This window comes from Drechmeria coniospora, chromosome 02 (genome assembly GCF_001625195.1).
Source record: "Drechmeria coniospora strain ARSEF 6962 chromosome 02, whole genome shotgun sequence".
Lineage (NCBI taxonomy): Eukaryota > Fungi > Ascomycota > Sordariomycetes > Hypocreales > Ophiocordycipitaceae > Drechmeria > Drechmeria coniospora.
Window position 1 is genome coordinate 7,553,396 of NC_054390.1, and position 14,496 is coordinate 7,567,891.

Below are 14,496 nucleotides of genomic sequence, written 5' to 3' on the forward strand. Positions count from 1 at the left end.
CGCCAGGTTCCTTCACTCGCCGGCTCCCGCCTGCGGCGGCTCCTGCGCCGGTACCTGCTCCACTTCCTGTGCCTGTGCCTGTACCTGCGCCTGTGCCTGCTCCGGTGCCTGTTCCTGTGTCTGCTCCTGTGTCTGCTCCTGTGCCTGCTCCTGTGCCTGCTCCTGTGCCTGCTCCGGAGCTTTCTCTTGCGCCTGCGCCATCACCTCCGCCCCCGATTCGGCCTCCGCTTTGGGGGGGGGGCCGGCAGCCTTGGGTGGTGGAGGCAGCCCTGATCCTTTTGACGTGGGAACATGGTCCGCCTCGCGGCTCTTCTGCTCCTCTTCCTTGAAGTAGTCGTCCATCAACTGGTTGGTGCCATGGCCATGCCGCTCCTTCTTCTTCCCCGTTCTTGGCGGGGCGCCAATGGCCGCTGACCCGACCATCTGGGCCGGAACGAGATACTCGCCCCCTAGTGCTGGTGGGGTGACGATTTCGGCGGGCACAAAGGCGCCCTGTCCCGCTGCCTTTTCATCCCCGTCAAACATGGTCTCCCCGGGAGCGCTGACTGGTTCGCTCAGCGGCGCCGGCAGTCGGTGTAGGGCGCCGTACCCCAAGACGCAGCCGAGAGCCCCCTCGCCGCCCCAGCCACGACTAGGTTGTATGGTGACCTCTCTCGTCACGTTGTATTCGTGGTTGAAAACGTACAGCCGCAGAGGCCGTCCGATGTAGTCCTCGACAAGCTCTCCGAGGGCGCTCTCGCCGTGCAGGGCCCCTTCGGGGCTACCGAGGATGTAGTCGCTGTAGGGGAGCAGAGCGGCATGGTCGGCGGGAGAATTCTGGGCGACGTCGAGGACGTGCCAGATGTTGGCGGCGAGCGCGATGGGCGCATACTGGAGTGATAAGCCCAGCGACGCGTCGGTGCCGGGGACGGGGATGTGCATCTCTCTCGTGCGTTGGCCCTGGAGGCAACAGCGTCAGCAGCGGTCCGTGCCGGATGACTTTGACCGCGACTCGTCTACCTTTGCGTTCCATAGACCTAGCGTGACGTTCCCGCCGGCGCAATTTTGAACCTCCTGGGCAAAGAGCGTGGGATTCGGGGTGTCCTGCGACGAGGGCCGGTCAGACGGGAATGCGTGGCGCGGGGGTGCATCAGCGAGCTGGCCGTACAATGGGTCTCCCGTTGATGCCAACGATGAAGTCGAACCACGGCTCGACGGCGAGCTGATTGTTCGTGTTCCTCAGCACCTGAAAACCAAAGGAGCCCTGCTCGGAGTGACGTTGCTGGCCGTCGCCGCCGTCGAGGCGCGACATGAATCGATTGAGCGCGTTAAACATGGCGGCCGAGTCTTGTGGGATACCAAATTACTGAAATTCAGAGTGTTTGGCGCGGCTTTCGTGCTTGGTCGCACTCGAATGACGGCAGTGAGCACACAGACGTCCGCTGGAAGTCATTCAGCTGAGTCGAGCTATCGTGGAGTGGGCGTGGCCAACTGCATTAGTACTCGCTGTATTATTAACAGTACTTACATGTGCGTGTAGTTGGCGTACAGTACTAAGTACCTACAGTACTACGGAGTCCAAGTGCTGCACATTACGGAGTACTTAAGTACTAGGTACTTACTGTACAGTAAGTACATGTAGTTAGGTGCTTGGTAGATACCTGTTGGACTGGGCTAAAAATGAGTCTTGAATATCTGGCCAACTTATTTGAATACTCGGACATCGCAATGTTGCTTGACGGTGCCAATATAAACGGACCTTCTCTTAGGAAAGCTGTAATACTCCGTACTCCGTACAAAAATAATACAGTATTACTCCATACTTACTTACTGTAAGTACTTGCATACTTACTTACTGTAAGTACTTGCATACTTACAGTACGTGTACTACACTAGTACTCCGTACTCCGTACTGTATTGTACCACTACAGTACAGCAACATGTACTCCGCACAGTACATGCAAATATACATACTACATTACGGATTGATGCAAGTAATTATAAGTGTACTTAAATACGGACAACATTACTTATGATATTCCGTATCGGACTCTGTGACAGAATTTCTCCTTACATTCCGTCCCCATTAACATTGCCAACGGCGTATCCAAGCAAGTTGGTTTCATATGCGTGCTTTGAGAGCGTTTATTTGACACTAGGGGTATGCTGACGAGGTTGAGCGAGTACGTAAGTAGGTACAGTGCATGCTCACCGTACCTGTACTTACAGGTTGTACATGGTTGGTGAATCAGCGATCGAGATACTGTAGTTGATGTTCGAGCATCATCGTCCTCATCTCACCCAACACGTAGTCTACGCTGCACAACAAGTCACCGGCGTAAGCACCGTGCTCTGTAATGAATCATATCGCAACGGCGACATAACGGTGTGGTCGCGTGCGCAAGCTGATTACCTAGTAGTACATGAATTGACTCCTGGTCGAGCAAGCAGCGCCGAAAATAGCAGTGTCTGCGCTGCGCCGAGTCCAGCCACAGCTCGGCCCACTTCTCGCTGGGCCTCAACGTTCAACACAGTACAGGTACTGTGGTGGCAGGATGGCATCGAAAACCCTGTGGGGCCCATGATATCGATTTCCTTCATACACTCTCTCTCCAGTCAGTGCTCACTCGCTCACCCACCCACTCACTCACTCGCTCACCCACCCACTCACTCACTCGCTCACCCACCCACTCACTCACTCGCTCAAGTACGCATACACATTTGTCTCGCATTGCGATCCGGCCATTCTGCATGAGATAAAAGGAGCCGGGTCGGGTGGTATTGATGGGGAACAATATGGGAAGCACAAACGGTCCGAACATCTCAGAGCTTTCCGGCTCCTCCCTGCGACCTGCCGAAAGGCTGCCGCTGGATGACAAGTGCCGGCATTACGAAGGCAAGCAGCAAGTTCCGTGGGACATTCAAAAGTGAGTCTTTGGTTTTGCCATGGCCGCAGGGTCCTACCGTAGGCTCTGTCTCTGACGTGGATACGGATGCGCAGATACTTTGCCCAGAGGTACTCCATCTTCTCGTGGTACGACGAGGGTGTGCACTTGACCGACGATGCCTGGTTTGGAGTCACTCCGGAGCCAGTTGCGAAGTGAGTGGCATCCTTGCCCCCTGTTTTTTTTTTTTTTTCATCCATCGACGTCTCCGGGTGCTTGTTGGAATCTACCTGCTCATGCTCTTTCGTTCATCAGTGCCATTGCTTCCAGCTTTGGTGGAGTAGCACCAGAGAAGACTGTCCTCATAGACGCCTTTGCCGGTGCCGGAGGAAACACCATCGCTTTCGCCCTGAGCGAACGTTGGGAGCACATCATCGCCGTCGAGCGCGATACCTCGACGCTCGCCTGCGCACAGCACAACGCAGAGGTGTACGGCGTCGACCCTTCCCTCATCACCTGGGTCAACGGAGACAGTTTCGAGTACATGGACGCCTTGGTGAAGCACCCTCACCATCTTCATCCCGACTTGCAAGTCGACATGGCCACGACAGTCTTGTTTGCCAGCCCTCCCTGGGGTGGCCCTGGATATCGCTCCGACGAAATCTTTGATCTGCACACGATGCAGCCGTACAACCTAGACCAACTCCACGCCGCCTACGAGCCCATGGATCACGTACTTTTTCTGCCGAGGACCAGCGACATTCGGCAGATTGCAAAGCTTGCGCCCGACAATCGAAAGATTGACGTCATTCAGTACTGCATGTACGGCGCCAGCAAGGCCATGAGTGCCTATATACCGGCCAGCGTGAAACCCATCCGGAATGAGAATGGATGCACGGCCTCCGACACGAGTTCCACGGACGATTCTTCATCCGATTCATCCGACAGCGACGATAGCGACTCCCCCCCCTCTGTTCAGTGTTCGAAGGGGCCCCTTCAAGAAGAATAGCCGCCTTGCCCTCGTCGGATGGCCGACTACATTCGAAGGCACATGGCCATCCGGGTTGTATCCGTACTTTTCCACACAACTCCACCTTTCCTCGAGAAGGTCACATTGCCCATTCGGGATTCCGGGCCATTTCCACCTCGCCATTGGCGAGTATTCATTTGATAAGCCATTGCCAGCATACCCTTTGGTGAGTTTGCCCCCATCTTGGCAGTACTTGCACTGGATCCTGACCCCCCAAGGAAGATATCCCTGGCAACGTCACGCAAAGTCTCGGAGACGCAACCTCGAGCATCCATGACGAACGCCGTAGCCATATTCGAATGTTAAAGTACCCTTGTCGGCTCTTCGATCATCGTGCTAGTTTTTCATGGACCGCCACTTGGCTCCTGTCTTCTTCTGGCCGGTAGAAACGAGCCTTGGCACGACTGGCAACCTGGAGTCTCGTCCATTTTCACAAGTAACCCCTCGACCTTTGGTCTCGTCAGTCTTTCCCAGCTGGCACGGCATGCCATCCATATGCACGCATCTCTCCAGTCGAACAGGGAGGGGTTAACCACACCGTCTGAAGCGAGCGTGCAGCAAGATCGAATGACGATGTGGGCAAGATCGAATGCCGTCCGCATCGGCGTCAATGTCATCCGCTACGTTCATGTTTACCAGAGTAACCATCGTCTACAACCCGCCGAATTGCATGCGTCGTGTTTATCGCCTACGTATTACAGCTCTTCCTGCGCCGTCGTGAACAGAGTCGGCGGTGTCAGTGGGGAGGTCCACTCTCACTCTCGGCGCTTGCCATCTGTCGTTGCCATATAAATTCTCTCACCCTTTTGAGTTGTGTTCTCATCCTCAACGGATTTCAATGGCGAGGACTGCAGTGTAGATTTGAATCGTAGAGACGAGTTCGATGAACTGTAGCACGGGTGATGCTGGAGGATGCTGAATGGGGCTGTGGATCACGACACAGTATGCCCTTACCAATAAACACTGTGATCGGCCTCAAGGCAATCTCAACCAAAGGCGGAAATCACCGGCCAAGACCACCTGCCCTCGCAAGGCCGGGCGAGTAATTTGAGCGTAATAGTCGCTTTCTACATCATAACTACCTCCGCTGCCATGGCAAAGGACAAGAAGAAGGGCTCGGAGGCCAAAAAGGCCAAGAAGGTGAGGCGGCCATGCTTTGCAACCTACCCCTCGTTTCATTCATTCACATTCAGCCTTGAGATTTCTTCCCGTCCATCCACCCCCACCACTGACAAGACACTGACGCCATGTTCAGGCCGAAAAGGCAGCCAAGCAGGCAAGCAAGGGAGAGAAGAAGGCCAAGGTCAAGGCGGCCAAGCTGGATGGCAGTGACGTGGAAGATGTTGATCTCGACGAGGTGCTCGAGGAGTACCGCCGCCAGCAGGAACAATTCTTGAAGGTCACCGAGACGGTGTGCGAGCAGCCACCACGGCCTCGGTCTGCCTCGACGTTTCTGGCCTCCCCTCACGACAGCAACAGTCTGCTTCTCTTTGGCGGCGAGTACTTCAACGGCTCGCTCGCGCAGTTCTACAACGACCTGCACATCTACAACGTCAATCGTGACGAGTGGCGGCTCGTCACCTCGCCGAACGCGCCCCTGCCTCGCTCCGGCCACGCCTGGACGCGGGCGAGCAATCCGGCCTACGTCTACCTCTTCGGAGGCGAGTTCTCCTCCCCCAAGCAAGGTACCTTCCATCACTACTCGGACTTTTGGAGGCTCGAGCCCGCCACGAGGGAGTGGAGCAAGATCGAGGTCAAGGGCAAGGACAAGAGCCCGACGGCCAGGAGCGGCCACCGCATGACGTACTGGAAGCAGTACATCATCCTCTTTGGCGGCTTCCAGGACACGTCGAACCAGACGAAATACCTCGCCGATTTGTGGATATTCGACACGGTCAACTACCAGTGGCACTGCCCGACGCTTCCGCAAGCCCAGCTCAAGCCTGACGCGAGATCCTCCTTCACGCTTCTTCCCTGCGAGCACGGTGCCGTGCTCTTCGGTGGCTACTCGCGCGTCAAGGCAACCGTCGCGCTGAAGAAGAAGGCGGTCAAGACGCAGGGCCAGGGGCAGAAGAACGTTCTCCTTCCCAAGGTGCACGAAGACTGCTTCTTCCTACGCATGTCCATGCCGCCGGCGGAGGCGCCGGCCGGAACCCCGCCGGCAGTCCGCTGGGAGAGGCGGAAGAAGCCGGCAAACGCGCCGAACCCGTCTCGAGCGGGCGCGACCATGACCTGGCACAAAGGCCGCGGCATTCTCTTCGGCGGCGTTCACGACGTCGAGCAGAGCGAGGAAGGCATGGACAGCGAGTTTTTCAACCAAATGTTCGCCTGGAACGTCGAGCGCAACCGCTTCATGCCCCTGGGCTTGCGCAAACCCCGACAGCAGAAGAAGAACGTGGCGGAGCAGAGGACCGGTCGGCGCGGCCGCGCCCAGGCCAACGAGGAAGAGCTGCTGCGGCAACTTGCCGCCCTCGAAACCGGCGCCTCGCTGGACGACGCCGATGCCATCGAGCTCGACAGGAAGGCTGACGAGGCAGACGATGAGAAGCCAGCGCGAGAGATGACGGTGACGATGGAGCCGCCGCACGTGAGGTTCAACGCTCAGCTTGCCGTCCAGGATGATGTGCTCTACATTTACGGCGGCACTTTCGAGAAGGGAGACCGGGAATTCACCTTTGACGACCTGTACGCTATCGACTTGAGCAAGCTGGACGGGTGCAAGGAGGTCTTCAGTCGACCTGTCGAGGACTGGATCGTAAGTGCCGTTCCCTTTCCGCATCACGCAGGAGGCGATACCAATTCATGTCGCAGGAATCGGAGGACGAGGACGATGAGGATGACGACGAAGAGGATGACGAAGAAGGCGACGACGACGAGGATGAAATGGAAGAACTGGGCGCCGAACTTGCCGTCGCGAACAAGAATCAGAAGTCGGAGGATGCGGTCTCGAGCACGTCATCCGACGTTTCGCTGCCGCCTTCGGCCGCATCGGAGGAGGATGAGACGGAGACGACGGCAACGTCGGTGGACGACGGTCTCCCGCACCCCAGGGTATGCCCCACTCCCGCGTCGAAGAGGAGAGGAGTTTTCGGCCAGGTGCTTACATTCCATCACAGCCGTCTGAGTCGCGCCGTGAGTTCTTCGTGCGGACGACGAACGAGTGGCAGGAGATTCTCATGACGAACCTGCGGTGGAAAAACGTGCAGCCGGAAACGCTAGCGGTCAAGGAGATCAAGGCCAAGGCCTTTGAGCTGAGCGAGGAGAAATGGTGGGACTGCCGCGAGGAGATTACGGCGCTCGAGGAAGAGCAGGAGGCAGCAGGCATCCAGGAGGTGGTGAGCCTGGCGGAGAGGGGCGATGCGGGAGCTGGAGGGGGCGCCAGGAGAAGATGAGTGCCGACCCGCTCACTCTATTCCACGAACGGACTGATTCTCTACCGAGCCAACCGGCCTTGTCCTCTATCGATCTACGACGGTCAAGACGGCGGAGCCGTTCAGATATATCCACACAAACCCTTTGCCTTTGCTCGAGGAATCCCACCCACCATCGAAAGCTACTTTCATCTCACGGCCTCCTCCACGACCCCCTCCGGCGACCAGATGGCGGTCTTGCCTCTTGTCCAGAGGACGGCGGCGGCGGCCTTGGCCACGAGTCAGGCCGGATGCTTGCTCATCGGCGGGTAGTGTTTGCCGTCGCGTTCTATTTTGGGGTCGCAGACGCAGCGGTCAGCGGTCGGCACGACATCCATGACGGCTGGAACATGATGGCCGCAGCCCCACCAGCTCGTCTTTCCTGTCCGTTTGTCAGTCGTGAGGTGGAAGCGAGAGAGCGCGCGGCGATGGCGGGAAGCATGGCTTCACCCGGATTTTGCGGCACAAGCCGACGAGACATACCACAGGTTTCGCAAGCTGCTTTTCGACACATGGCGAATGCGGGATGGTAGGTGCTGCTGTAGGTGTGCAGACTTGGACTTGATTTCTCTGTCCAAAATGGTTGATGTGCAGGCAGGGAAGCCGAATTTATGAGAAGACGCATGAATTCTATATCGCAAGTTCTTCTCGGAGTCAGTCGGGTTGTAAGTATGGACGGTGCGTGGGGCGGCGGGGGCGCAGTTTCGGCGACCACGAGATCCACTCCACTCCGGGGTGGAGGGAGATGGTCGGCGAATGCAGCCAACGCAGCTCGTGCTCAGGTCGCCGTACAGCACAGATAGCATGTAGAATCCCGGAATCTCTGGAATTTGAATCAGATGATCGGGCGGAATATTCGCTACGGAATCGGGGATCGGGAATCAGGGGTCGGAGGTCGGGAATGGAATTCATTTTCAGGGCCTCGCAGTTCTATACCGGCGAATCACGCGCATGCAAAATGCCATTCATTTCAGCGACGGCTGCATTCTAGAAAGGCAAATCATCATCGGCATTTGTAGTCATGAATATGGCCAGAGTTCCATCATGCTACTCGGCACTACATCTACGAAGCGATGGCAGACGGATCCCGATGAATGCGGTGCCCACGACGCCAAAGCCGTTGGAGAGTCTGCCGTGGCCCGCCGACTAGGCCTTGACCGTCGGCTCACCTTCTGCGACGCCTTTCTCCATCACCTCGCTCTCGACAATAGACCGAATGAGGTTCAAAGCCAGTTCCCGGCCCTGGGAGATGTCCTTTTCGGATGCTTCGCAAGGTACATGGAAGAAGACGACCTTTCTCGGACGCTTTTGCCTCGACAAGGTGGAGAGGCTTGAGTAGTAGATGAAGTCGCAAAGATATCGGCCGGCGTCTTCGGATATGCGCAGGTCCATATCCTCCTGCTCATTCACGGATCATCAGCCACCGGCCGGTCGTCCAACTCGTCGGGCAGAGCCGAAAGAGGGGAGGGGAGCTTACGGCACTGTGTTCCTTCCATCGGCCGAGGACGTCATCGAGATCGAGCTCGGTGGTGATCTCGTCCGGCAGGCCGTGCCATATCCAATCTTGGTCGTGACCACCTTCCTCCTCATCCTCGAGCAAGGCACCGTCGACGTCCTTGGACTTGTACCCAGTGCGATGGGCCCTGCGCTCAATCTGGTAGAATGGCCGCGGGCCAGCCATGCCGATGTGTATCGCAATGTCGACGTTGTGGCCCTCGTACGTGCTCCAGAAGGAGGGGACGAGTTCCCTCACGACCTTGTAGTTGACCCGGATCGGCGTCGGGTGGACGAGGATGCGGACCGAGGGGATGTCGACGACAGTTCGGCGGGCGCTGACATCCTTGGCGCGCAGGGGGGGGAGATGCGACGGGAGGCTTTTGGCGATTTCCCACGACGGGTTCACGGGATATTGGTCGCGGAAGGGCTGCCGGGCGCATCGTCAGCAAGACTGTGCGACCGAGACGTAGACGGGGCGAGGGAGCGGCGGGCCTACGCCAAAGCCTGTGACGAGGACGGTCAGCTCCTTGGTGTCCTTGGCCTGGGAACCCATGGTCGGGCGCCAAGTTGCAGGGCGAGGTGGGTTCGCGAGGCGTCGTTGTCGTCGCAGCCGACGCAATTCGCCACTTTCTTTCCTCTCCTTTCCTCTCCTTTCCTTTGATGCAAAGCAGGAGGATTCGGCGCTCGGCAGGGGGCTTCCGTGATGAGGCGAGAACCGTCACCTCTTCCGAGCAGAGACTCTGCCCGCGACCAGGACGAGGTGTATGGCGTTCGATTTCAGCCTCTTTCAACAAGTCGGGATGGATTCGTCACCTCGGCCACCAACGGGGGAGCGCACGTTCGGGCTCGCGGACGTTGGAACCATCTGGCAACAGCGCGGGGGCGGACGGCGGGGGCGGGGACGGCCGAGAGACCCCGTGCTAACCACAGTCGGAATGGCGAAATGCCGCCACCGCCTTCCGATGATGGAATGATCGGTACTTGTACTTACTTGGAGGGACTGCGGCCCAATGTCACTTTCCTTGTTGTTAACGTGGGGAGGTACTTGATTGCCGATAGCGACATATTTCCACTTACGTAATTATTCTCCGCAAGTTCAACTCCTGTAAATATGGGTCTACGATTACTCCTACCCTACACTGCTATGCCACTTTGCTGCACTCTGTACGGAGTACTGACACGAATATCGGCAACCATTTCCCCAACAATCCAATTCGTCAAATCCTCCCCCTTCCTTGGAGCGATCTAGCCCACGGAACAGAAAGAATCAAGATGAAGGAGGATATGTTTCGATCATGACGTACTTTCCGGACTCGTTTCAGAAGTAACCGGCAACAAATCAAGCTATGCCGCGTTGTCATTTACTCCCAAGATGCCGCTCCAACATGAAGCATCAAGAATGTCACACGAGGTCAGTTCCAGCGCCTGCGCAAGGGAAAACTTCAACCCGGCACAAGTCGCACCCGGCACAAGTCGCTGGGAATGATCCAGAAGGATGAGGAAACCGTTTTCGGCGCCCACACGGCGAGATGCTCCTGCAATTGCCTCACCAAACGGGGGCTTCCCACGTGGGTATAGGGTAGGTAGACAAGGAAACCCGTCTAACCCGTAGAGGAAGTCCCGCTGGGCTTGCGGAATTCCCTTCTGGAGGCGACCCGTGCCATGGACTCGGATCCGTGACCGGAGTCAAAGTCAACGACACGAGTGCGAGTAGATAAAGGCGACACACCCGTATTCGCCGCCGCCGCCGCGTTCAGCTCGCATCAACTCCCAGAACCCTCGAAACTATCCTGCACGTCAACAAGAGGCGAGGAGACGACGACGAAACGATGGGATCACAGCCGCAATATACGCTGCCTCCGCAGCAGGTCTCCTTCGCAGGCTTCCTATTCGACATGGACGGAACCATTATCGATTCTACGCCAGCCATCATCAAGCACTGGAACTCGTCAGTCTCATCCTCCACCTCTCCTCTACTCGTGCCACCCCCCCCCGGCTGACCTTGGGAAGCATCGGCGAGGAGATTGGCGTTGCACCCGAAACGATACTCGAGACCTCCCACGGTCGACGGAGCATCGACGTGCTCAAGATACTCGCGCCCGAAAAGGCAAACTGGGAATGTGCGTGCCACCCGTAGGCGATTGAAAGTGGACGGTGAACGTGATCAACCGTAGCGATGGACAAACTGACGCCTGGCAGACGTTAGACACTTGGAAGGACAGCTTCCCCTGCTGTACGGCGATGATGCCGTCGAGATTCCTGGTTCACGATCCCTCCTGGACTCCCTCATAGCCCATTCCAGTCCCTGGGCCATCGTCACCTCCGGCACCGAGCCCCTGGTCTCGGGATGGCTCGACGTTCTCCAATTTTCGAAGCCGTCCCACCTCGTCACCGCCGAGTCGGTCCTGAACGGCAAGCCGGATCCGGCCTGCTACCTCATCGGCCTCGACAAGCTCGGCCTGCGGGAGGCCGCCGCCGACGTCCTCGTGCTCGAGGACGCACCCGCTGGCATCCAGGCGGGTAAGGCGGCCGGCTGCAAGGTCATTGGCCTCGTGACGAGTCACACCGTCGACCAGATTGTTGCCGCCGGCCCGGATTGGGTCGTCAAGGACCTCGAGTCGGTCAAGGTCATCGCACGGAGAGACGGAAAGGTGACGGTCGAGATTTCCAATGCGCTGCGGCGGTAAGGGAGGCGGAAGGAGGCAGCCAGAAGGAGGCAGCCAAATGGAGGCAGCCAAATGGAGGCAGCCAGAAGGAGGCAGTCCTAGGTGGCAACTGGAGGAGACATCCAGGAGACAAACACAGGAGACAACCACAGGAGACAACCACAGGAAACAACAACAGGAGACAACAGGAGACAACCACAGGAGACAACCACAGGAGACTATCACAGGACATAACCACAGGAGACAGTCACAGGCGACAACCTCAGGAGACAACCACAGAGACGGCAGGCACGAGACGAGACGAGGCGAGGGGACGTCGTGGTGGACCCTGCCACGGGCTCATTTTCTGCTCTTGGGGGCCGTTTCCTTGGCGTTTGGCGCCGAGCGTGGGCTGGAATGCATGATGCATCCATCCATCAGGGACGGCAGCAAATGGCTCCGTCATGACATTCCAGTTCCCGTGACGCTGACGCAATAGAATAGAACAATCCCTTTGTAAGGGTTTCGATCGCCCTGACCTCACCCCCTGGATGCAAGATGGGGGACGAGCCATTCATGGAGTCTGTTGCACGTATGGGTGGGAGGGTGACGGGTTCCCCTTGTTTCACAACGTCGTCATTCTTGCCGAGGGGGGTACGCGCATGTTTCCCGACCCTGAATATATCACATCCTCCCCCCCTCGCTTGCGGTAATTTCCCGATTCCTCCGGCGAGAAGCCGTTAGACTGCCTGTACACGAGTGTACATGGATACGTATCCGTGCTACTTCTTGGCGAGAGTCAAGAGGCTCTCGCTTGTGCCTCGTCTGCTGCAGAACCCCAATGCAGCTCCATCCTCCGCCCGGGGGGAGGGGACGAGGGGAAGGGGGTCGCTTGCCAACGCCGGAAACTGCTCCGCCTTGTCTCTCCCTGCGCAGGGGTCCAGGCAGCAGACTGCCACTCGGCTATGGAACGGAGCACCGACCTACCCACTACGTGCAGGTGCACCTACACCTACTTTGCCCACGGAGCTGGCTGCAGACCCTACCTGCGCAGGTAGATGCAAACGAAGCTCGCGAAAAAGAAAGGTGATGGACCAACGTAGTGCCAGGCACGGAGCGTCTAGTGTGTCCTCCATCGTACTCGGTAACAGCTGGCGCCGGTGACACGACGCGTCTCGTCGTCGTGTCGAGCAAATTCTCCGACATGGGTCGACAGCCTCAACATGTCAACGGCATCCGCTGGATGCGAGGGAGCGGAGAAATGGAGACGGCTTCCTTCCAGACGAAATCCGGTGTACGCCGGCACACGAACGCCTCGAAGAATGAAGGTCGAGGTACCTTTCACTCCTTGGCTTGCGTGTACTTTGGTATCGGTACGGTGCAGGCAAGGTTGTGCATGAGCTGCCACTCATGCCCTGCCACTCATGTGCGTCTCATGTACGGAGTGCATTTGCGCGAGTTCGACCTCTCGAGGGCTGCCGCTGTGCGCCATGTCCGGACGGTCGTGCATCGGACCGGATTCGGGAAGCACGGGACAGGCACCCCACACCCGGATCCCGTCGCACCGCATCACGGAGTGCTGCGCGGTGCTGCTCGGTGCGCGAAGAGAGGAGATGGCAGACTGCCACATCGTGAGAGTCTGCTTCTCTCCGCATCACGTCAACGGCACGACAGGGCACACCCATCTGCACCGGAGATGGAGCACGGTGCGGCGACGTCCCACGATGCACCCCGATGCCCTTGCACGGAAGCCTCCCACCCCCAGGCTCCATTTCCCTCATCCATGTGGTCCCGACCAAGCGTCCTGCAGTGCCACGGTCGGCAGCAAAGGACGAAAGGCCAAGGACGAAAGGGAAAGGCGTGGACAGGAACGGAAGGGAGCCGCGTCGGGCCCCATGGGCGGCGCATCGATCGAACCGGATCACTGGACGAGCTCACTGGCCGAGCTCAGCGGACTATGACGTCCGGATACGGCGAGGAGCGATGCGGCCTTGGGAGGATGATGGGAAGGGAATGGATCCCGCGTCGACCGCTAGCGAAGCGTCGAACAAGAACAGCGGCTGATCCGTACCGATGTCCGCTAGCCGCTGCTCGAACGGGGGACCGGCCGGCCTGGACGCCCTGAGGCCATCCGCAGATGACGTCGATAAGGTTTCCGGAGCGGAGGGTGGCAGCACCTCGGCGGCCTTCTGGTTGGCTTGAGAGCGACGGAGGAGTCGTCTGCACTCACGTACACGTTACCGTAGGCGAGGGGGGAGCGAGGAGCGAGGAGGGCGGGAGGGGAGGAGGGAGAGAGGAGGGAGAGGAGAGAGAAGGGGGGGGGGGGGGGGCAGTTGGCCGTGCTGGCCAACCAGGTCGGGTGGCTCCTTCGGCTTCGGACCAACCGGAATTCCACTCGGCGTACCGAGAAGCGAGAGTGCACCTTCCCGGCCGTCCTCGAACACAGGTGCATGTAGGTGTACAAGGAGGAACGCGCATGTACTCCCATCTACATGTGCACGTTAGCGCGCGTGGTTAACACCGAAGGGGCATTGCCTGCGGACGCAAGGAGGGCCGAGTGCAGGTCGGCGTACTGGGCATGTACTTGCATGTACAGCCATTGCGAAGCTGCTGTACCGCTACATGCACTCGGCCATGCTGGTACGAGAGTGGTGCGGAGACGGATGGATGGATTGTCGCACCCTGTCCTGCCGGTTGGCAAGGACGCCCAAGCACAGTGTTCATTGTACAGTGTACGGAAGTACAAGCGAGTTCACTTACACAGGCACGTACCGGAAGTACTCGGTCGAGTGCGTGCTTATTCCGACAGGCAATTCCCAATACACGATCTGCCTCCTCTGCCACTCCGCCTGCGAGTCGTGTGCACTCGTACGTCCATGGCATGCGGAGACGTGCTGGTGCCTGTTCGCGGGGGCGAGCACCCGGCAGAGACGAGGGAGTATTACAGCAGTTCTCGTTCGGCCGGTACAATACTTGTACCTCGCCAGCACGTACGGAGTACATGCATGTAGTCGTACGTACTGTATACACCATCTCGTAGCATGTCGTGG

At 58.2% G+C, this 14,496-nt stretch overlaps 6 protein-coding genes across 6 annotated transcripts; 4 read left to right on the forward strand and 2 right to left on the reverse strand.

Annotated features, from left to right (window-relative positions):
• Positions 1-12: 12 nt before the first annotated feature.
• DCS_05192 (golgi reassembly-stacking protein 2) lies at positions 13-1,315 on the reverse strand (the record flags this gene model as incomplete). Its single annotated transcript, XM_040802498.1, has 3 exons — positions 13-939; positions 1,000-1,083; positions 1,148-1,315. The coding sequence occupies 3 exons, from the start codon at positions 1,313-1,315 to the stop codon at positions 13-15; spliced, it is 1,179 nt and encodes a 392-aa protein (XP_040657531.1).
• A 1,460-nt stretch (positions 1,316-2,775) lies between these two features.
• Positions 2,776-3,873, forward strand: DCS_05193 (RNA cap guanine-N2 methyltransferase; the record flags this gene model as incomplete). Its single annotated transcript, XM_040802499.1, has 3 exons — positions 2,776-2,906; positions 2,981-3,079; positions 3,180-3,873. The coding sequence occupies 3 exons, from the start codon at positions 2,776-2,778 to the stop codon at positions 3,871-3,873; spliced, it is 924 nt and encodes a 307-aa protein (XP_040657532.1).
• A 1,113-nt stretch (positions 3,874-4,986) lies between these two features.
• On the forward strand, positions 4,987-7,286 carry DCS_05194 (Kelch repeats protein; the record flags this gene model as incomplete). The annotated part of the gene is made up of 4 exons (XM_040802500.1): positions 4,987-5,034; positions 5,150-6,649; positions 6,706-6,945; positions 7,011-7,286. The coding sequence occupies 4 exons, from the start codon at positions 4,987-4,989 to the stop codon at positions 7,284-7,286; spliced, it is 2,064 nt and encodes a 687-aa protein (XP_040657533.1).
• A 1,164-nt stretch (positions 7,287-8,450) lies between these two features.
• Positions 8,451-9,354, reverse strand: DCS_05195 (pyroglutamyl peptidase type I; the record flags this gene model as incomplete). Its single annotated transcript, XM_040802501.1, has 3 exons — positions 8,451-8,702; positions 8,782-9,228; positions 9,298-9,354. The coding sequence occupies 3 exons, from the start codon at positions 9,352-9,354 to the stop codon at positions 8,451-8,453; spliced, it is 756 nt and encodes a 251-aa protein (XP_040657534.1).
• A 1,276-nt stretch (positions 9,355-10,630) lies between these two features.
• Positions 10,631-11,488, forward strand: DCS_05196 (2-deoxyglucose-6-phosphate phosphatase; the record flags this gene model as incomplete). The annotated part of the gene is made up of 3 exons (XM_040802502.1): positions 10,631-10,749; positions 10,812-10,921; positions 11,001-11,488. The coding sequence occupies 3 exons, from the start codon at positions 10,631-10,633 to the stop codon at positions 11,486-11,488; spliced, it is 717 nt and encodes a 238-aa protein (XP_040657535.1).
• Positions 11,489-11,525: 37 nt separating this feature from the next.
• On the forward strand, positions 11,526-11,945 carry DCS_05197 (uncharacterized protein; the record flags this gene model as incomplete). Its single annotated transcript, XM_040802503.1, has 1 exon — positions 11,526-11,945. One exon carries the CDS (start codon positions 11,526-11,528, stop codon positions 11,943-11,945), a length of 420 nt encoding a protein of 139 aa, XP_040657536.1.
• Between the last annotated feature and the right edge of the window lie 2,551 nt (positions 11,946-14,496).